This window comes from Microcaecilia unicolor, chromosome 1, assembly GCF_901765095.1.
Source record: "Microcaecilia unicolor chromosome 1, aMicUni1.1, whole genome shotgun sequence".
Taxonomy (NCBI): domain Eukaryota; kingdom Metazoa; phylum Chordata; class Amphibia; order Gymnophiona; family Siphonopidae; genus Microcaecilia; species Microcaecilia unicolor.
The window spans coordinates 690,390,321-690,413,800 of NC_044031.1; the positions used below are offsets into that span (position 1 = coordinate 690,390,321).

A 23,480-nucleotide genomic window follows, 5' to 3' on the forward strand; every position below is an offset into this window, starting at 1 on the left:
AGGAGGGAGTTGAGGGTGGCGAAGAGACGACGAGGGTTAGAGCTGAGGGAATTAGTCAAATGAGTGTAGTAGTCCTGTTTGATGAGGAATAGGGAGGACTGGAAGGAGGATAGCATGAATTTGTAGTGAATGAAGTCAGCATGGGTGCGAGATTTCCTCCATAGGCGTTCAGCCGACCGGGAGCAGGAGCGAAGGTAACTGGTGCAAGGGTTAAGCCAGGGCTGGGGATTAGTGCGCCTTGTGGGACGGGAAACAGATGGTGCAAGGGTGTCTAGGGCGGAGGAGAGAGTGGCATTGTACTTGGAAACAGCCTTGTCAACAGACTCGGAGGACGTGATAGACGGGAGGAGATCAAAGATAGTAACGGTTAAGGTAGGGGGGTCAACAGCCTGGAGGTTCCTGGAGGTAGTGGTTAGTGTTGGGCGGGACTGAGGGGGAGGGTGATGAAGTGTGAATGTGATCAGGTGATGGTCAGAAATGGGGAGAGCAGAGATGCAGAGATTAGAGGGCGAGCAGGTAGAAGAGAGGACGAGATCAAGACAGCGACCAGATTTGTGAGTAGGGGTGGTGGAGCTCAGTTGGAGGTTGAAGGAGGAGGTTAGGGTGAGGAATTGAGAAGCGTATGAGTCGGATGGGTTGTCAGTGTGTATGTTGAAGTCACCAAGAATGAGGGATAGGGATGAGGGCTCAAGAAAAACGGAGAGCCAGGCATCGAAGTCTGTAAGGAAGGAAGGGACTTATCAGGGGGGCGGTAGATGACTGCAACTCGGAGTGGTACCGGGTAGAATAGACGGATGGAATGGACTTCAAAGGATGAGAAGCAGTGAGACTGTGGTAGGAGGAGGGGTTGAAAACTGCAGGAGGGCGAAAGTAGTAGGCCAACGCCGCCACCGCGGCTAGCTGTGCGGGGCGAATGGGAGAAAAGGTATCCTCCGTGGCAGAGGGCTGCGACTGAGGCAGAGTCGTCGGGGGTAAGCCAGGTTTCGGTTTAGGGCGAGCAGATGGAGGGAATGAGAAATGAAGAGAATATGGGTGAAGGTAAGTTTGTTGCAGATTGAGTGGGCATTCCACAGGGCACACGAGAAGGGGAGGGAGGAAGGGGGGAGGAGGGGAATGGAGATGAGATTGGAGATATCGCGGGAACATTTGCATAGATGAGACGAGGATGAGGACATGTGTGGAGGACCTGGGTTGGGATTGATGTCTCCCGCGGATAGCAGGAGAAGGAGCAAGAAAGAGCGGAGAAGGGTAGGGGAGGTAGGGCGCCGAAGGAGGAATGGGGAGGGGTTCATGGCAGGAAGGAGGTGTTGGAGGTTGAGAGCTAGGAAGGAGGAGGAGGACAGTAGGAATGGTGAGGTGGTGGGGGATAGGGGTAGGTAGGGTATTGCAGTAGTAAGCAGGACGGGGGGATGGGTAGTGAGTTCGTGTGGTATAGCGCGGAGGGAGGGGGAAGAGATTGGGGAGGGATAGGGCGAGGAATAGAATGTGAATGGGGGCCATAGGTAGTGAGAGAGGTAGGGAGTGAGTGAGCAGGCAAGTTGGACAAGCTGGAACAAGCTGGATCAGGCGGGCTGGGATAAGTTCGATCAAACGGGCTGGAACAGCTGGGGCAGGCAGCAGGCAGGGAGAAGCTGATCAGGCGGGCTGGAACAAGGTGTTGAAGATGGACTGGAACGAGCAAGAGAAGGTGGATCAGGTGGGCTGGAGCAAGCTGGTGCGGATGGACTGGAACGAGCAGGGGAAGCTGGAGAAGCTGGATCAGGCTGGCAGGAGCAAACAGGATTAGGCGGGCTGGAACAGTAGGAGCAGATGGCTGGAGAGCTGGATTAGGTGGGCTGGAACAGCTGGAGCAGGTGGCTGGAACAAGCAGGAAGAAGCTGGATCCGGCGGAGTGAACTGGAGCAGGCAGATGGAGCAGATGGATCAGAGCAGGCAGGCAGATGGAGCAAACAGGAAGAGCTGGATCCGACGGAGGCTGGAGCAGATGGACTGGGACGAGCAGGAAGAGCTGGATCCGACGGAGGCTGGAGCAGATGGACTGGGACGAGCAGGGGGAGCTGGATCAGGCGGGCTGGAGCAGGCTAGATTAGACGGGCTGGAACAGCTGGAGGAGCTGGAATGAGCAGGGAGAAGCAGGATCAGACGGACTGGAGCAAGCTGGATTAGGTGGGCTGGAACAGCTGGGGCAGGTGGCTGGAACAAGCAGGAAGAAGCTGGGTCCGACGGAGCGAGCCGGAGCAGGCAGATGGAGCAGATGGATCAGAGCAGGCAGGCAGATGTGGACTGGAACGGGTGACCTGGAGCAAGCACCCTCCGTCTCAATCCGTTCGTGGCCTCGTGGTCAGGTTGGCTGCAGGGTTACTGCTCGGCAGCGAGACAAGTCTCGTGCTGCCCGTTCCGGTGGACATGGACGCCGTCGCCGCTGTTGTTTCCCGTTGGCTCCCTGCCTCACCACGTGGGGCTCCGACGGCCAGAACAGCTCCGCGAGCTCAGCGAAGGGGAGTCAGCTATGCATCGGCCTTCTGACGCTCCTTGCATCCCGTCTGACTCGCAGGGACTCTGGCGCAGCTCATGCAAGACTGGCGGGTGAGTCGGGAGGGCAGGTCGTCTCCGTTCTGGCGTCCCTCAGTGTCAATCGGCTCCTCTCGATCGGGGCTCGGATGGTTGGAGCGGTTGGGGTGTGAGGTTGGTCCGTTCGCATCAATGGCTTACAGCAGCCGCGTGGTCAAGCTGGGCTGTCTTTAGAGGGCCATGTCACGGCTCATAATGTTAGAGCCATGGCTGCGTCAGTGGCTCACTTAAAGTCAGCCTCCATTGAAGAGATTTGCAAGGCTGCAACGTGGTCTTCAGTCCACACATTCACATCTCACTACTGCCTTTAGCAGGATACCCGACGCGACAGTCGGTTTGGGCAGTCGGTGCTGCAGAATCTGTTTGGGGTTTAGAATCCAACTCCCCCCCTCCCCCCCGTACCCATTTTTCTTCTGTTCCGGGCTGCACTCTCAGTTAGTTGTTTATGGTCAATCTGTTATGTCCTCGCCATTGTGAGGCCCAATTGGCCAATGTTCATTGTTTTGAGTGAACTTGGTTGCTAGGGATACCCCACATGTGACAACAAGCAGCCTGTTTGTCCTCGGGAAAAAGCGAAGATACATACCTGTAGCAGGTATTGTCTGAGGACAGCAGGCTGATTGTTCTTATAAACCCGCCCACCTCCCCTTTGGAGTTATTGTTTGTTTATTATTTGCTTTTTGATTTAACTGAGCGGGAACGCTCATGCGACGGGCGGGAAATTGGTCCGCGCATGCACGGTGCGCGCTGCACGTGCTCCAGAAGACTCTGGCAAGATTTTTTTATATTTTGCTTGCAAAATGCCGGTTCCCGGGCCGACACAGACGTCGACCCACATGTGAGAACAATCAGCCTGCTGTCCTCTGAGAATACCTGCTACAGGTATGTATCTTCCCTTTCTCAGAGAACAGCAGGCCATTCATTCTCACATATCCTCCCCTTGGAGTTGTCTCCTTTTTGTAGTATGCTGTAGTATTGTATTGATGGTCCTGCGCTCTCATGACGGACAGGAAGGCACTTGTGTATGGGTGGTGGGAACACAGCACACACTCTTAAAGCTATACAAAGCTTTTTTTCAAGCTCTGAACTGGGCAACGAGGCACATGTCACCCACATGTAAGAATATATGGCCTGCTGTCCTCCTGAGAATATTTGCTACAAGACGTATGTTTGCTGTAGAGGTAATGAGTGGATGGAGCTTGGTGAGTTATCAGAAGATCTCTGGTATCAGAATTCATCTCTGTTAAGAATTGATTATGCCATGCACAGATTTCAGGAATTACTGTTTAGAATGTTTATAGAGCCCATTCTCTTGTAGAGAATGAGATGGGAACGGGGACCCGCGGTAACCACGGGGATGAGGACAGATCCTGCGAGGATGGGGTCAAGAGCCTCTTTGTCCCTGTGTCACTTTCTATTTTGAAGCCTGTTAATGAACTGGACGGTTTGATGCAGATGACAATATTTTTATTTTTTGGAAAAACAAGCAAACATGCTGGCCACAGCTAGCAAAATTTGCATGAGGGATCCTGTACATCCTGCTACCAGCATATCTTCTAAGAAGACATCTTCTATTGCAGGAGAGACTGTGGAAGACAGGAGAGCTAGACTCAATCCAGAGATTGTTGATGACTTCTTATTCATCCGTAAAATCCGCCCCTTTCTTTCCGAGCACGCTACCAAAACCCTCATCCACACCCTTGTCACCTCTCGTTTAGACTACTGCAATCTGCTTCTTGCTGGCCTCCCACTTAGTCACCTCTCCCCTCTCCAGTCGGTTCAAAACTCTGCTGCCCGTCTCATCTTCCGCCAGGTTCGCTTTACTCATACTACCCCTCTCCTCAAGACCCTTCACTGGCTCCCTATCCGTTTTCGCATCCTGTTCAAACTTCTTCTACTAACCTATAAATGTATTCACTCTGCTGCTCCCCAGTATCTCTCCACACTCGTCCTTCCCTACACCCCTTCCCGTGCACTCCGCTCCATGGATAAATCCTTCTTATTTGTTCCCTTCTCCACTACTGCCAACTCCAGACTTCGCGCCTTCTGTCTCGCTGCACCCTACGCCTGGAATAAACTTCCTGAGCCCCTACGTCTTGCCCCATCCTTGGCCACCTTTAAATCTAGACTGAAAGCCCACCTCTTTAACATTGCTTTTGACTCGTAACCACTTGTAACCACTCGCCTCCACCTACCCTCTCTTCCTTCCCGTTCACATTAATTGATTTGATTTGCTTACTTTATTTATTTTTTGTCTATTAGATTGTAAGCTCTTTGAGCAGGGACTGTCTTTCTTCTATGTTTGTGCAGCGCTGCGTATGCCTTGTAGCGCTATAGAAATGCTAAATAGTAGTAGTAGTAGTAGTATTCATCTACAGATTAAATAAATCATAACAGTGCTTCATAGGTCATATTTCTCCCCTCTAGAGCATACAGAACGGGTTGTATTTTGTACCCCTGGACATTTTAACAAAGTGGATAAGGATTCCTTGAGGTAGTAGAAGTCAGCTATTGTTGGGGTTGGAAAGGTAGAGGGTGGTGGTGGTGGTGGTGGTGGTGCAAGGGTGCATTATAGCTGCTCATTGTTGTTTTCTATTTGTAATTTATAAACAGTTGCACAGCATATTTCTTTTTATACTTTAATAAAAAGATTTAAATATAAAATCATAAGTGTTCGAGGCTTCTGCAGATGAGAACAGAGCCCACGGGGACAGGGGCAGAATCTGCGGGGATGGAGACGGGGCCTGCGGGGATGGAGATGGGGCCTGCGAGGACAGGACAGGGATGGCGACAGAACCCACGGGGACGGGATGGGGACAAATGTTATGCCTGTGTCATTCTCTATTCTCTTGCACACTGGTACTCGAGCAACTGGAAGGTCTAGCTGCCTTATTGCTGATTGGAGTCTTATCTTTAAGTGAGGAAAAGTGATCCATGGACCACTAACCAGAGAAGTCCTACAAGACTGGAAATAGTGAGAAAAAACATGTATGGAGAAGTGGTGCTTAGTTGCACACCAGCTATTTGATACAAAATGAAAAAGAAAGTCGAAGCAATAATTAAATGGCTTAGGAGCAGTGGTGATGTATGAAGGTAGTGAATGAGCTTAAGAGTAAAAAAAAAAACAAAAAAAAAACCCAAACAAACCTGTAGGTGGTCTGGCTACTATGAAAATGCTGGGGAGGTACCATGATTCTTCTGCTGCTTAAACTGTAGTATGCAAAAAAAAAAACAAGATCTTTATTTGAATGTAAGCAACATTCTCCTGAAGGCTCTTAATATTAAGTCAGTTTACGAGTTTTGGTGATATATGAGTGCCTTCAGTATCAGGGATGGCCCAAGGCAATCTGCTGCCTGAGGCAAGGGATGAGGTGGTGCCCCCAGCATTTTGCTGATCGTTGCTGGTGTCAGACCTGGAAATTCAGTGCAGGGCCATGTCTGGGAGTCGGCATTGAATATGTGAATGTACGGAGCCGGCTACACCATTGCCAGTTAAGTGCGATATTCAGCACTTAACCGGCCATGGTGAACCGCATAAAGATAAGACTGAGCTTTATGTGGTCCTATTTATGCAGTTATCCTGGCTGGTTAAGTTCTGAATTTCAGCCCTTAATTGGATAAGTGCTGACTACCCCCAGAATACCCCCAAAGTAGCCAGTTTTGTGATGGATGCTAACTGGGCATTTTCGGTAGCACTAGCTGGTTAGACCTGAACAGGTGATTTAACCTGCCAGGAGATATTTCTGGTCAGTTAAATTGTTTTGAATATCAACCCAAAAGTCATTGATGAGGTGCTCTGGTCTTGCAAAGTGTGCTCCCACTGAGGTTTCACCCTGGTTAGCTTTGGGGTGTTTAATGTGGTGCCTGCCCTGTCTTTAGCCATGGTGGGCTGAGTATGATCTCAGTCTCTCAGATTTATTGCTAATGCTTGCCGTAAAACTTGCATTGTGTCAAAGAGAACTTTCCTCTGATGTTCATAAGATGTAACATGTATAGGCAGCTTATCCAGATGTATTACTATGGGATCCTGTGATGTGTTGGCATAGTTGGCAGCTTGGTATATTGCAGGGGTGTATGCCATTATCTTTTTTTAGTGTTTGTTGAAAGTTTGCTTTTCATTAATTTTTGTTTGTGTGGAACAGAAATATGTAATTCCTAAGTTTTGATTAATGGCAGATTGGGAAGATTATTGGCAGTGTGTTTTTATGGACAGATTTTGCAGATCTGATTCTGTTGATACTTTTTTATGTGGTATCATTTTGCTTGGTTTCAGGTGGGGTAAAAACATTGGCTTCAGGAAAAGACATGTTTAAAGCTTATTGGTGTCTTAATGTTCTCTTACATTTTATATTCTATGGAATGATTTATGTACTTGTTTTAGGGACTATAGTACCCTTTTTATTTCACATTTTGTGATTATTGAATGAATTTTGAAAGGTATGCTAAATACAAAGGGCTCCTTTTACTAAGTCACAGGTGTGGCAAATGCAATGAAGCCCATTCAATTCCTATGGGCTTCATCACATTTGCCGCATGGGAATCACCGCTGCGGCTTAGTAAAAGGAGCCCCAAATTTTGAAAAGTCCTAATTGGATCATGCAATAATTTAACTTGGTGGTTTCACTGTTGATCCAGGAAGTGTTCTCCCCTCTGGCATTACTCATGTTGTACTGGCATGAAGTAACTATTAATAATAATTTGAACAAATCCACCCTTATGTATTTAGGTACTGCTTGCTGATAATGTAGGTGGGGAATATTTCCAGTCATTTAATGAATAACAGTTCTTTCAAAATATTTTGTCTCCCTTACCTGGTCCTCTGGTTTTTAAACAGGGCTGTTTATAAAAATACTTGAATAGAATTTTTTGAGATTTTGCATAGTTTTGTTTCTTCGTAGTTTGAGAAAGTCGGTCTCAACCTTTACCATCAAATCAGTTATTTTCCTTTAATTTCTTTAAGCTCAAATTAACTATTTCTTTACCACATTCCACAGTAGTTTATTAAAAAAAAAGCAACAAAAACAGGAAGAGGGTTGTGGTGATCATTTGCAGTTACATATATGTGGCAGCTGGGGCTGTTGGGAAGAAATAGTTTACAGTATTGCAGGACCCATTATGGTCCCTATACAAATCTGTTTTCAGCAGTTTGCAACCAAATTGCCTGTTGGGAGCTACCCACAAAGTTTGTTCGACTAGCTCCTTCAGTACTGTACTTATTTGCAGTGGTTCATCTGTGAGTAATATAGCCCACATATTTTTATACGTTAACTTTTTTTGGTGTTTTACATTTCATTAAAAAAACAAACACATTCAACTTTGCTCTTACAGCTCTTATTTGACTCAAGTGTTGTGGTTTTATATTGTATGTTTGCATGTTTTTCCATTTGAAGACTGCTGTATAAGTGGCATGTCTATTCAATAGTGCATATTAGAGAAGCAAATTTGTTTCTCTTATGAATTATTTGCTTTGTAGTTACACATATAGGGGGGAAGCTGACATCATTATTTTCTTTGTTGGACTTCAGTTACATTTTATTAGAGAGAAGCAGTAGCTACATTTTTTAATGAAACTGTTCTGTTTAACAAGTAGCTACTGATTAACTTCAGCCTCTTTGATGTTCAAACAGATAAGCTTTGTGGTAAGGTCTAAAATCTAATTCTTGCCTCCTAAGCACAGTTTTAATGTTGTACATACCATTTAGTGCTACAGGTTACTTACATTTCCTGTTTCCTGTTAAATATCAATATGAAATCAAAATAGGTGTACTGAAGGGTTTTTCCCACTGACAAAATAAAAAAAAAAACCCTTCAGGTCTTCTGGCCCTTAATCATATACCATGTTCTTTTTATCATTTCACCTTTGCCTACTTTATAAATGACCTAGAGATGGGAGTAATTAGTGAGGTAATTAAATTAGCAGATGACACAATGTTAGTCAGGGTCGTCAAGTTGCAGGAGGAGTGTGAAAAATTACAGGAGGACCTCGTGAGACTAGGAGATTGGGCGATCCTAATGGCAGATGAAGTTCAATGTTGACAAGTGCAAAGTGATGCATGTGGGAAAGAGGAACCCGAATTACAGCTATGTCATGCAAGGTTCCGTGTTAGAAGTTACAGACCTAGAAAGGGATCTGGGAGTCATCGTGGATAAGACATTGAAAACTTCTGCTCAGTGTGCTGCGGCGGCTAAGGAGGCGCACAGAATGTTGAGTATTATTAGGAAAGGGATGGAAAACAAACACGAGGATGTTATAATGCCGTTGTATCGCTCCATGGTGAAGACTGCACCTCGAGTATTGTGTTCAGTTCTGTTCGCCGCACCTCAAAAAAGATATCAAGGAATTGGAGAAGGTGCAGAGAAGGGCGAAAAAAATGGTAAAAGGGATGCAAGGACTTCCCTATGAGGAAAGGCTAAGATGGTTAGGGCTCTTCAGCTTGGAGAAGAGGTGGCTGAGGGGTGATATGATAGAAGTCTACAAGATAATGAGTGGAATGGAGCGGACAGATGTGTTTGTTTACACATTCTAACAATAATAGAACCAGGGGACATAAGATGAAGCTAGAATGTGGTAGATTTAAAACAAATAGGGGAGAGGTTTTCTTTACTCAGCGCGTATTTACATAGTAACATAGTAGATGACGGCAGAAAAAGACCTGCACGGTCCATTCAGTCTGCCCAACAAGATAAACTCATATGTGCTACTTTTTGTGTATACCTTACCTTGATTTGTACCTGTTCTTTTCAGGGCACAGACCGTATAAGTCTGCCCAGCACCATCCCCACCTCCCAACCACCAGTCCCGCCTCCCACCACCAGCTCTGGCACAGACCGTATAAGTCTGCCCAGCACCATCCCCGCCTCCCGCCACTAGCTCTGCCACCCAATCTCGGCTAAGCTCCTTAGGATCCATTCCTTCTGAACAGGATTCCTTTATGTTTATCCCACGCATGTTTGAATTCAGTTACCTTTTTCATTTCCACCACCTCCCGCGGGAGGGCATTCCAAGCATCCACTACTCTCTCTGTGAAAAAATACTTCCTGACATTTTTCTTGTCTGTCCCCCTTCAATCTCATTTCATGTCCTCTCGTTCTACTGCCTTCGCATCGCCGGAAAAGGTTCGTTTGCGGATTAATACCTTTCAGATATTTGAGACCCCCTGGGATGGGGTTGTAAGAGTGTATGTTGAAGGAAACATGTGAACTGGGAAGGGAGTTGGTCTGGGGTAAGGGTGTGTGGAGGGGAAGAGAGAGTAGAGAGCAGACTTTGTTAGTTATTCGTCACTGAGTGCACCTGAGCAGTTAGGCCAGCTGTGTCACTGGGGTTGTGCCCTCCTTTCTTCCTAGTCCAAGTATGTTTTGTCCTTTCATTATATTGGCTGTCACGTTTTTCCCAAGAGATCCCTTGAAAAATTATGAAGAAAAGACTTGAGGTGAATTTAAGCTGGTATTGAATTTCTACCCCTGTGCAGTGGCATACCTAGGGTATTTGACACCCGGGGCCGGTCGTTTTTTAACACCTCCCTCCAAAATCCAGTACTAGGCATACCGAGAATACAAAACACTCAGGACCTATAGAGCAATTGTACCATACCATAAGCAGTCATTTCTATGAGTCACACAAGGAAAAGGAAAGCATCTTAAACATTGCACTGGACTAACACATTTAGCTTTCAGAGGCCAAAACCTCCTTCCTCAGGTCATTACAGTATATTATTGTTACAGTATCCTATCCTGACCTGAGGAGGGGGTTTTGTTCTCCGAAAATTAGTCAAAATGTATTAAAATTAGTCCAATAAAAAGATTACCTTATTACCTTATTTTCATGTTCTGTTTATAAACATTTATTAACACAGCTACAATACTACTTTTTCTTAAAGCAAAAAAAGAAAAAAAATGTATTTCTGCTTTCCTCATCTTCTCTTCACCATCTGCCTTCTCTCTCTTCCTGCCATCCAGTGTCTGCCTTCTCTCTCTCCCTGCCCTTGCCATCCAGTGTTTGCCCTCTGTCTCCTGTCCCCTCCATCCACCGTCTGCCCTCTCTCCCTTCCATCTGCCCGCTGTCTCCCTCTGCCCCTTCCAACCACTATCTGCCCTATCTCTGCCCCTTCCATCCACCACCTGCCCCTGTCTGCACTCTCTCTCTCTTCCCCTTCCATTCATTATTTGCCCTCCCTCTCCCATCCATCCAGGGTCTGACCTCCCCTCTCTCTCCCTTCCATTCATCCAGGATCTGTCCTTTCTTTCTCTCTCTGCCCCCAGTTCCAGCCCCATTATCCCATCAGTTCTCAGTTTCAGTCCCAGCCCTTTTTTCCACCAGTCCTTGATTTCAGCCCCAGCCACTTTCTTCCTGTCTCCTTTTCAGCCCCCAGTTCGTCCCCTTCATCCACCTGCCTTGCATTATGTCCCCCCTTTCCGGCCCCATTCTCCTTCCTGCCCCAGGCATGGCCCCAATTCCAACTCCCTTCTCCCATTTGAGCCCCCCCGACCCAGTCTTCACCTGCCTACCCTCAGTTCCCTCAACAGCCCCCTTCTTTCTGTCACCCGGCCCCCTGCAATGCATTTTAAAAACATCTGAATCGGCCTTGCAGCGCCTCGTGTTCGCCTGTGAAAGAAGCAGATTGCCTCGAGCCTTCACTGTGTCCCGCCCTCCTCTGATGTAACTTTCTATTTCCATGAGCGTGTGACACAGTGAGGGAAACGATCTGCTTCTTTCATAGGTGGATGTGAGGTGCTGCTCTGCTGAATCATGTTTTTAAAATGCATTGCAGGGGGCTGGGTGACAGAGAGAAGGGGGCTGTTGAGGGAGCTGCAGGTGGGGACTGCGGCGCCAGCAGCATGAATAAAAAAAAAAACAGGACGGGGTGGGATTGGAGCACCCCCCTTTATGCTTACACCCGGGGCAGACCACCCCCACCGCCCTGCCCTTGGTACACCACTGCCCCTGGGTGACTGCTATCTTTAATATATAGTGGGGCTCTTTTTCAAAGCACTTAGACGTAGAAAGTTCTGTAGGTTACTACGTAACTTTATAAGTCTAAGTGCTTTGAAAATATACCTCTGTAGGTTCTATCTTAAAGAACCTAGTGTAACTGTTACACAGATTTTGTACTTTTCATGAAATAGATTTTCATTCCGCATGAATCGACCTTTTTAGTGGTGCTACATCTGAATAGACTTTACGTAATACCATTTTTTCCCAGTCTGTCAGTATCTGAATGCTGTGACTAATTTAATCATTATGCGTAATAGAGTTTCTAAGGATTAATGAATGATAAGTGTTGAGTGTGTAGCACTTCTTCCAATTCTGTATGCATCAGAAGGCTTCTAAATGCAATATGGATAAAATAAAGACTGAAAAAGTACTTGGTTAGTGGAAGACTTCTGAGATATGTCTTTTTCTTAGTGTTTGACACTTTTCCTGTTAGTTTCCTTCTGTATCCTTTTTCCTTTATTTTTCAGATTTGTTTTATTAGAAATTTGTTTCTAATTTACAAAGTAGTACTTGGTTAACATAGAAAACCTTAGAAATTACATAAAAGGAGAGCAGCTGCATTACTAATGAATAGCAAGTAACTGGTGATTGGGAATAACACTGCTGGATCAGATATTGCATAAAACTGGGCACTAATGCGGACATATTGCATAAAACTGGGCACTAATGCGGACATTTATCAGTTTGGGATGATTTTAGCATATTGTACAGTAGTTCTTATTTTTGGGTGTATTCAATAAGCCCATATAGTTGGAAAACTTAAGCATAATATCCGTAATGGGTTCCAGGAACTTTAAGGACAAAATTTACATAATTTTAGTATCCATGCAGAAAGTTGAATTTGGTTGGGTCTTAAATATTAATGTGATTCTCAGGGCACATCCTTTTTAAGCTAGATCTCTGGCATAGCTAGGTGGGGGCGTAAGAGGAATGGCTGCTCCCCCAAATGGATTTTGAATTAAATGGCACTTATGCAGCTCAGCCCTTCAGCCTTGCACTGGTGCCTATTTTACAAAAGCTCTGCTCCCCCTGACGTCAAAACCTGGTTATTCGTCTGCGAAGGTCAATTTGCCAGGTGAATTAGGTATGATATAAATAGCAGAGAAGTAAGTGACTTCTTCACAGTGAGTGTTGGTTGATAAAATTGAAAGCATACTAATCTGTAACATCGTAAAAATCTGCCATGGTACTTGACTGGAGGATTGCAAATGGATTGCCAATTCCCATGCTTTCCACCAAGCAATTATATGAACGGAACTGATAGCCATCTGCCTATATAGGCACAATAACTCTCTGGAAGAAATAGAAATTCACCAAAATTTGGCATACAAGAAGAAACTATGTTCTTGATTTGATTGTATTCACACCAATAGTTTACATCTACTTCATTTCAGAACTCAGTTTAAATACTATTTCGTGTTCCTTATCCACATAATCTTTAATTATTGTGTTTATCTACTAGGGTTTTCAACCTAACTGTTCAATGTATTTTCATGAATGTTAATATTCCCTTTAACTGTATTTCAACAATTTGATGTTTGTTATGTAAGCCGCATTGAACTTGAGATAATCTTGAGATAATGTGGGACAAAAATCTCTAAATAAAGTTGGAGTCTCAAATGAATTTGAAAACCAGGAACATGGGGGTCATTATTTCCTGAGAACTAATTCTCCAAAAAAATAAATCCTCATTTCTTTCTATGGAAAAGTGTTAAAATGTTGACTATAACACCATTTGAAAAGCTGCCCCTTTCCTCCCCTCCCTGCAGTTTCTTTCAGCACTTTCTGCATAAAGCACCACAGGCAGACAGATAAGGAATATAAATTAAGCTGCTGGTTAAGGATGGCACCATGAGCTTTCAAAACCATTCCCCCCACACACTTCCAAAAGCTTAGTCCTCCATGCATTTGACTCTCACATACAGCCCAGCAGGAGATTCTGATGACCTTAGTAATGTCATCCTGATGTCAGCTTCTGCTAAAGTAGAACCTCACAGCTGAGGTCTCCAAGATTCCTTGTTTCTGCCTGTGTGGTGGAGGTGCTGCCACTCTGAAGAGAAGTTGTTGTTTTGCTGTTGGGATAGATTTTGGCTAATAGGGGAAAGTTTGCTAGTAGTTCTCTAATTTTACCCCAGATGCAGCCTTTGGGTAAGATATGGCCACGTCTGGTTTGTGTTTCATTAAACCACATTTCTCCCATTACTGCTGGTCTACTTTGTATGTTGCTATCTTGCCTGTGTGCAGATCGTTGCTTCCTGCTTTTTATCTCTCTATCGCTAGAACATCTCTCCCTTATAAAACAGCTGTGAGGGTTTTGGGTATTACCCCTGATCAGGAACTTCCTTTTTGTCAGCATATCTCCTAGGTTGTGTCTTCATGCTTTTTCACATTGCACCAGATTAGATCAGTATGCTCCTTTCTTGAACTGTCATGTCTCCATGTCTTGTTGCTGGCACTGGCCATCTCTGAACTCGATTATTGCAACTCAGCTCCTTAGGCCATGCCCTTTCGAGCATGTGCCCACAGCCATGCACCTGCAGCTGCGTCCCGCGGTGGGGAAATGTGCCCACTTTACTGCCTGCACCGGGACTTCTCACAGTTCCTACCAGCTCTCTCGCCATCTGCCCAGCTTTTTGTTTCTTTTCATCCGAAGAGGATGAGTGTCGCCATTGGGAAACACACAATTTCGAATTGGCTGGAAGACTGCATTTTTTTCACTTATACCCAGGCTGGGCTGATCCTAGAGGGTCATGTCACGGCTCATAATGTCAGAGCCATGGCTGCGTTGGTAGCTCACTTGTGGTTAGCCTCCATTGTAGAAATTTGCAAGGCTGCGACATGGTCTTCAGTCCACAAATATCTCATCTCATTACTGCTTCGAGCAGGGTACCGAACGCGAAAGTCAATTTGGGCAGTGTTGAAGAATCTGTTTGGGGTCTAGAATCCAACTCCAACCCCCCCCCCCCCGAATGTCTGTTTTATTCTGTTCCAGGCTACACTGTCCACTCAGTTTATATATAGAGGTTAATCTGGGTTATGGACTTGCCGTTGTGAGACCCAATTGTCCAATGTTTTATTATTTGTAGTGAGCATGGATGTTAAGGATTCCCCACTTGTGAGAATAAATAGGCCTGCATGTCTTTGGAGAAAGCAAAGATACTTACTTAACTGTAGCAGATGTTCTCCAAGGACAGCAGGCCTTATATTCGCACAGACCCGCCCACCTCCCCTTGAAGTTCTCGCCTATTTACGTTTTATTTTTGATGTAGTATCTAACTGTGGGAGATGCACCCTTATGGCTGGCGGGAAGGCACTCACACATTTGAGATAGAGCATGTATTGCAGTCCACAAAGCTCTGTTTTGAGCTTGTTATAAGCTACGGACTGGGCAATGCGGCACCACATTACCCACTTGTGAAGAATATGCCTGCTGATCTTGGGAGAACACCTGCTACAGGTAAGTACCTTCGCTTTATCCTGTTACTATATAATAATCATAACACTCTAGCTGGATAACTCATTCATGACCACTCTTTGCCCATGACACATCTCTGTATTGTTTAAAAATTGGTAACTTGCATTTAGATTGAGGAAACAGGAAAAATTCTACAAAACACTGTAAATGTGTTTTGCAGTATCTTGTTTTCCCGTGCCAAATGTGCATTAAGGGCTTAACGCCCTTTAGTAATGAAAATGTAAAATAATAATTAATATTCTATATATATTATTCTATTCTTCTATATTCTATTCTCCACTATTTAAATATAAGGTAATATAAGAATAAGAATATGTGAGAAAAGGGGGAATTAAATACTATATTTGTTGAATTATATTAACCTGCACTGTAAGGTTTAAGTACATGTGCTCAGAACATAAAGACCATATATTTAACTTTAAAATGTTTATTTACAATACAGGTAATGCAATAATGTTACAAGAGAGAGAGGCAGTTTTCAGAGATCTTTCACAAGGAGAAATGTGCTTCAAGATTAGAAAAGTCTAAATTATAAATTATGCTGGATAACGGTAACTCACTTTGATGGAGGCTGCTGGCTGGAGTGATGAAGGAGATCCTTGCTAGAAAAGAAGTCTTTTTGTTGCAGAGTTGTTGCTGAATCCTGGAGAAAGTCTTGTCAGGGATGTGTGTGAAGTCTAGCAAGGGCAGGCTCAGTGAAGATCCAGATGTGGAAGCGGACAAAGAGAGCAGGGCCAGAGCGCAAGAGAGAAGAGAACTGAGCATAGTGGGGATGGGACGACTTCCCTATGAAGAAAGACTAAGGAGGCTAGGGCTTTTCAGCTTGGAGAAGAGAAGGCTGAGGAGAGATATGATAGAGGTATATAAAATATTGAGTGGAGTGGAACAGGTGGATGTGAAGCGTCTGTTAATGCTTTCCAAAAATACTAGGACTAGGGGGCATGCGATGAAACTACAGTGTAGTAAATTTAAAACAAATCAGAGAAAATGTTTCTTCACCCAACGCATAATTAAACTCTGGAATTTGTTGCCAGAGAACGTGGTGAAGGCGGTTAGCTTGACAGAGTTTAAAAAGGGGTTAGACGGTTTCCTAAAGGACAAGTCCATAAACCACTACTAAATGGACTTGAGAAAAATCCACAATTCCAGGAATAACATGTATTGAATGTTTGTACGTTTGGGAAGCTCGCCAGGTGCCCTTGGCCTGGATTGGCCGCTGTTGTGGACAGGATGCTGGGCTCGATGGACCCTTGGTCTTTTTCCAGTGTGGCATTACTTATGTACTTTTTATAATCTCTTGTTGGACCATAGGCTGAAGTCAGGTGGGGTGTACTCGATCCAATGAAAACTCCGGGATAGCTGAAAACTGGTTTCATCTAGTTTTGAGATGGAGCATGGTAACTGGTCACATGCAGGCCCGCCGAGAGACTGGGCTGGGCCCGGGATAAGGCCGCCCCCGGGCCCCGCCCCCACTGCCACCCTCCCAGGTTGTTGGCGCCACAGTCCACCCACCTCCGCCACCGGGCCAGGCCCCTTCCACCCGAACCCCCGCCAGCAGAAGTGCTGTCTTCTGACTCCGGCGTGCACAGCCCACACAGACGTGCTCCTCTCAGCTGATCTTCGCAGTACTCTGCAGGGCTTCTGTGCGTCTGACGTCCTGGGGGTTTAGGTGGAAGGGGCCCGGTGGCGGGTGGGACTGCGGCGCCGGACCCCCCTTGGAGGCCCGGGTCCTGGGAATTTTGTCCCCCCTTTCCCCCCTCTCGGCGGCCCTGGTCACATGTATAATGACATCATAAGTCTTTCTGTTTGGACATCTGCTGTGATATACATCCAGAAGGCATCTGACAGGATTACAAGAGTCTTTGAGAGTAGGTGAGCTTTTTTTGTCAGATTAGATAGGTAGAAGGGCTTTTCAGTCTCTGAGTCATTGTCTGAGAATAGGTGGAGTTTCAGTGTCTTTGGTGGAGTTCCACTGTCTTTGGTTAACTCCAGTCTCTGTGATTGCTGTCCATCTTCAGAGTTTTGTTCTTTGGAGATGTATTGATGGACTTAGGTATCCACCCAGCCAGTTTATCAGTAGTTTCCAGGGGGAAGGGGGAAAGTAAAGTCTTTGCAGCTGTATGTTTTACATTTGTATCTGTTCCAGCAAAATCAATAACTTTAACAATTAAACTCATATCATGCTACAGTAAGAGAGTCCCTTAGTTTACTATTCTGTAAACTGTAATTAATTTAGTTGAGAATGGTGGTAGGTCTGGACTGACATCGATAAAGAGTACAATCAACACTGCAACGCTGGTGTATTTCTTGAGTTCTTTTGTCTATTTCTGTCTCTAGAGCTTAAAAAGGTGAGACTGATCTGCGTTAAAAAAATCAACTGTTTTTGTTGTAGAAACAACTGAAAAGGGGCATTCCAACTGGCAACTGTGAGCCTAAAGACTTTAAATACAGTAAGTAGTATCTACAGTTTTCCTGAATCCAGTCACAAGGATAGCGATGCCTTTTTATTTTTATAGTAAAACTTTTAGGTCTCAAAGTTTTATCATACATGTGTGAAATGAAATAAAGACCTAAAATGTGACTATGAACAATAATTGAATTAAAAAAAAAAAATTTTCATACATTGGTTCATATAATATGAAATTAAACCTAGAAGTTTCAACTGGTAAATGAAAGAGGAAGTAGAATGTCAGGGGTATGGATTGAGTGGATTTGCATATGTGTTATTTATATTGTAAGAGAATTGTTGTAACCCACCTTAGATTCTTGGAGCATTAGGTTGAAGATAAAAGCTGAGGAATGAATGAATAAATAGTGTATACCCAAATCCTATATTGGGTATTTACATCAACTGTCTAATGAAAAATATTAGAACTGTACATGTTGTGAGTCTGAAAAATTTGCAAAAAAAAAAAGCATGGTAGAACTGTACTACTTTTAATCGATATTACTTAAGTGTTTTGAAAGCTGTAAATGAGTTGTTAATAACAATAAATATGGTTTCATAAAAGTGAGGTACAATAGTTGTGCCCAAGGAATTTCTAAAGGTTAAACTGAATACAGAGGTAGCCAATGAGTTGTTTTGGATGCATTCTGTTTCTATAGGCCCTGTTTACTAAGCAGTGCTAAGGGCACATTAGTGTGTTTAGCGGGCACTAATTGTCACGCTAAATGCTAAGTCGCCCATAGGAACATATGGGTGATTCTAGTGTTTAGCATGCGCTAATTGTAGCACGCATTAATATTAGCGCATGCCGAAAATGCTAGCACTGTGTAGTAAACAGGGCTCTGTGTGCAATTGTAGAAAACTATAGTGAATCAATAAGTTTTGCTTCTAGTTCTTGCAAGCAGGTGATGTTGTATTACCTGAATGATTTTCCTTATTTGACAGCTAAGTTTTCCTAATTAAGGTAAATGTGCAATAAAGTATATTGCATATAGAGAGCAAATTTCACGCTGCCTGTATTGTTGCAAAGTCCTTAACAAATTTTGCACCATTTTCCAAACAGAAATAATATACCTGTACTTACAAATTGCATAAGGGAAAAGTCCCTGTAGGGAAATGAGCCAGCTTTTTCTATGGGTATCTTTGTGGCCAAAGCAATGCCTCTGTGTTTGTTTACTTACTGGGAGAGTGGGCAGTTTGTAAATAGCCCATTTCTGCATATTTTAAAGTGCTTGAATAAACCCTTAGCCATTTTATCATTTATAAAATAGTTAATGGTTTTATAAAATTTGGTGTACTGGTCTTTCTAAAGGTAGATGATTATGAGTTAAAATGTTGAAAACAGAAAATAACTCCAATTTTTTAAAAAATAGAACAAGGTTAAAAAACCAATCACTTCCTAAATTACAAGGCAGAAAAGGAATGTAAAGTGGTTATTTTAGAAGCTCTATTCTTTGGACATCTGAAAACTGGCATTTAGACATCTATATTGCATGGGCATCCAAATATCAATTTTACAAAGGCAGGATATGTTTATATTTCACAGGGGTGAGGTCTGGGCAGGTTTTGGGCAGGACTAGGGAGGGCCCAAAATACGGATGTCCAACTCCGATCAGAGAAGGGGAAGGGACGTCCAAGTCTAAAAAGATAGATGTCCGTATTTAGACCTGGTATTTATGTCCAGGTTACAAAAAGGTGCTCTGATTTGAAAAGCTGTCCACTGGAGGAATTAAGGCACAACACCTCCTTTATCTCCCAGTGGTTGCTCTTCCCCTCCCTCTTCCCTAAATGTGAAACCAGCAAAGGAATACCAGGCTGTGTGACAGTTTCAGGTATTATGGACATTCTTAACTGAGCAGTATGCGGATTTGAGGAATAGCCTAATGGTTAGTGCAGTGGACTTGGGAGCCAAGGGACCCAGGTTCAAATCTTTAAACTCTTTTTCTAATTTTATTTTCATATTTTTTTTTTGTTAAATTGTGAGCTCTCCAGGGACAGGGAAATGTCTGTTGTACCTGAATATTTTATTTATTTATTTATTCTCATTTGTACCCCACATTTTCCCAACTGCATCAGGCTCACAATTTAATAAAAAAATATGAAAATAAAATTAGAAAGAGTTTAAAGATTTAAACCTGGGTCCCTTGGTTCCCAGTCCACTGCACTAACCATTAGGCTATTCCTCAGATCTGCATACTGATTGGTTAAGAATATGACACCTGGAAGTCTGAAGGCTGTTGAAGTGGTGTATTTTTCTGTTCTTGTAGAGCTCACAATTTACAAAAAAAAAAAAAAAAAAAGCATACAAATGGCTGATGTGGGATTTGAACCTGGATCCCCCTGATTCTCAATCCACTGTCTAATCATTAGACTAGTCGGCTGCTCTGCATGTATGTCTGTGTGGCTGTTTTATAAGATGGACTTTCCTATGCTTCCACACAGACATTAATGTCTTCTGTTCTACATTATATTTGAGATGGGACATCCATTTGTGACATTCAGATTTGGACATCCATGTTCTGAGTTAGACATCCTTTCTAAAATGCCCTTCTTTATATAATAAAATATATATAAAACAGCAACATGTCTGTTTTTAGTGGGCCAGTAGTTATTCAGGGCTGAGGACAGGAGATGCAAACAAGGCATCACCTCCTGGCAGGCTTAGGGAGGTCTTTTTCCAAATTTCTGCCTGGGCACAGTCCCCCAAATTCTATAAAAGTCGCTAAAAATTGCACACACAATAATAACAAGCTAATTAGCACTGATTGGCGTGTTAACCAATTATTGTCACTAATTAGATTTAATTGAAATATATCTGTGCAAATTTAGGTGCAAGTTCAAAAAGGGGGTGCAGAAATGGGAGCATCATGGGCGGAATGGGAGTATTCCTAACGTGCGCAAATTATCGAATGAGGGGGATATTAAACTGCACCTAACTTTAAGCGTGATGTATAGAATAAGCTTTTTTTGGTACCGATTCTTTTGGTGCTGTATATAGAATTCACCCTAGTATGTCTAATACTGGTCCTGGAGTCAAGTTGAAAGTCCTATTGTAAATTTGCTGTTAAAAAGAAGAGCCACCTAATGGCCTATATTTTGAGTAAAAAATGGACCAATAAACTCAGCTGTGCTCCTTCTACAGAGATCATCTAATATAGCACATTTCTGAACAAAATATGCATTAGCACAGATAACAGCCATGCTTCTCAAGTCCAAGTAGGTGTTATTTTGATTGACTGCATTTCACAAGACTTGTAAAATGTGCAGAGAAATCTTTCTGTTACAAGGAACGTGTTTTTATTTTTATGTTTATTGACAAGTTTTTAGGCCAGTGTCAGCGTCTGCAAAACTGTACATCAATCCACATGCAGAAATGGAACCGAAAACTCCCAAAATTGATTGTAATATGGAAGTCCAGAACATTGCAGTAGAACTAACAAAGCCTCAGGTTAGTGAAACAAGAATTATTTGCTGTGAACATAAGTTATTATTTTAGGATTATGGCTATCAGTTTTTAGCTGTGGGCCGACTACATAAAGTTGAACAGGTATCTATTTGTTCACTTCCATACAGATTTTAAATGATGCTGCTAAAAATCTACAAGTAATTACACAGCACCATGCAAATAGAAGGTAAATGGCTGTGTTACCTATTTGAGCAGTTAAATGCTACTGTTTAACATTTTGGCTAACCCTAGAACACCCCTGTTCAGGTTCCTTTTCTTTTTTTAGACAGATAAGTTTAGCCAGAGAAATCCATACAAGTAGCCATTTAGTTATCTATATAAGTGGTAAGGTTTTTTTTACATCGCTTATGTGAGAAGAGGTAAAGATATATAATTTTTCTAATGGTTACCTCTTGGAAAAATGATACCTTTACCCTTTTCTTATGCACAGTATGCCATGAGGTTCAAATAGTGAAACATAAGCACCAACACAAATGATTAAATAAAATCTTAGTCATTCATATGGATAACTACATGGCTACCTGTATGGATAACTTTGGCCAAACTTATCTGTCTAAAAAAGAAAAGGAGCCCGAATGTGTTTTCGGGCTGGCCAAAATGTTTAAGTGGTTATTATGAGTATTTAACTACTAAACAGATAACATAGACATTAATATAACACCAAACAAATAACAGGTAGGTAACTGAATATGAGATAACATATATGACACTGACTAAGGTTTTGTGAGCTTGGGTGCCATAAAGTGTGTGTGTTTGGAAATCTATCAGGTTTCAGGATTGTAATGGATGCTTTGATTAGTAGTAGATTATACATAAGTACATAAATATTGCCATACTGGGAAAGACCAAAGGTCCATCAAGCCCAGCATCTTGTTTCCAACAGTGGCCAATCCAGGTCATAAATACCTGGCAAGATCCCAAAAAAGTACAAAACATTTTATACTGCTTATCCCAGAAATAGTGGATTTTCCCCAAGTCCATTTAATAATGGTCTATGGACTTAGGAAGCCGTCCAAACCTTTTTAAAACTATGCTAAGCTAACCGCCTTTACCACATTCTCTGGCAACGAATTCCAGAGTTTAATTACACGTTGAGTGAAGAAAAATTTACCCTTGTGAAAATGAAGGCATGGGATGTAATGATGAACAAATATAGAAGTATATCCAAGAAATGTGTTTGGTCAACCAATGCCATCCAATTTAACAATTTTTCAATTTTAGTATTACTGGGTCATTCTTAACTCTGTAGTTCTAATAAGAAAAAATAATGTGCTTCTGTTGTGGATATGAAGTATATGTGATTAGCTGGATGAATGTAATGTAGTATGTTTTATGTCTGTCTTAATTGATACTGTGGATGTTAGATATGTAAGCAGCCTAGAACTCTTGCGATAGTGTGGCATAGGCATTTTTAAATAAAAGTGCTTGCTGTGCACAATAATTTGAAAAAATAAGTTCATGGTAGCACTGAAGTAAATAACTTTGGTGCATGCTAGAAAAACTCATTGTTACAGCAATTGACAGGTATTTGATTGTGAGAGATTCTGTATAAACAGATGTAATTAAGGTATAATAAATCACTGGATTAATGGAATGATAGGTGCAACTACATGTGTAACCAGGGGGCAGTTCTATAAGCCAACACTTTTTTTTTTTTTTTTTAGGCACCTTGATTCCATGTGGTAAGAACTTATTCTATAATAGCATCTGGGTACTCAAATTTAATTATGGGATACAAGTTTAACCCAGTGTTCTCAGAGGACAAGCAGGCTGCTTGTTCTCACACGTGGGTGACGTTGTCGGCAGCCTCAGAACTGGCAATTTTCCCTAGCAATAAAAAGTTTGCTAGCCTCGTGCTCCCGTGCGCACTGCGCATGCGCGACCATCTTCCTGCCCGTAGCACGAGCGTGCTCCTCAGTCTTGTTTTTTCCGTGGCTCGGGACACTGCTTTGCTGCTGTTCTCTGCCCCATAGACTCCTCGCTGCGGTTCTTCAGACTCTTTGTAAGTTTTTGCCGATTTTCGGCTATTTTTCGAGTTTCCTCGATCTTCTATTCTCTTTTCAAAAAAAAAAAAAAGTTTTTCCTTTAGTTTCTGTAGAATTTTTGCTCCCGTTAAGTTTCCTTTCTTATTCTTTTTCTTTAGCGGCCATTTTGGGCTGCCCATGCGGGACTTTTCCCTCTTTTTGGTGTCTTTTTTCAGGCACTATCGCGTTCGACCTCGCCGGCGCGGTTTTTCTGCCCATGTCCGCGAAGCCTACCAGCGGCTTCAAAAAGTGCACATGGTGCAGCCAGACCATTTTGCTCACTGACGCACGTTTCGTGTCTTCAGTGTTTGGGAGCTGGTCATCGTCCCAACGCCTGTACGCTGTGCCTCCAGTTAAAAAAGAGGACTCAGGCGGCGAGATTGCTCAGTGGAACATCTTGTTCAGAGCCGGGTCCGGTCCTTCGGTGTCGACGGAGTCAGCTGTACCGAGGTCATCGCCGGGTATCGGAGAGTGCATCAACGTCCGGAGCGCAGGTAAGGGCTGTC

The 23,480-nt window shown here is 43.3% G+C and overlaps 1 protein-coding gene across 1 annotated transcript in view; it reads left to right on the forward strand.

The window, feature by feature from the left end:
• The window catches only part of VPS13C (vacuolar protein sorting 13 homolog C), a 992,635-nt gene that overhangs the window by 134,161 nt on the left and 834,994 nt on the right, over window positions 1-23,480 (forward strand). Inside the window, exons 10-11 of the mRNA XM_030188422.1 lie at window positions 17,431-17,488; window positions 20,805-20,932. Of these exons, the coding sequence (XP_030044282.1) occupies window positions 17,431-17,488; window positions 20,805-20,932 (186 nt within the window). The remainder of the gene's footprint in view (window positions 1-17,430; window positions 17,489-20,804; window positions 20,933-23,480) is intronic.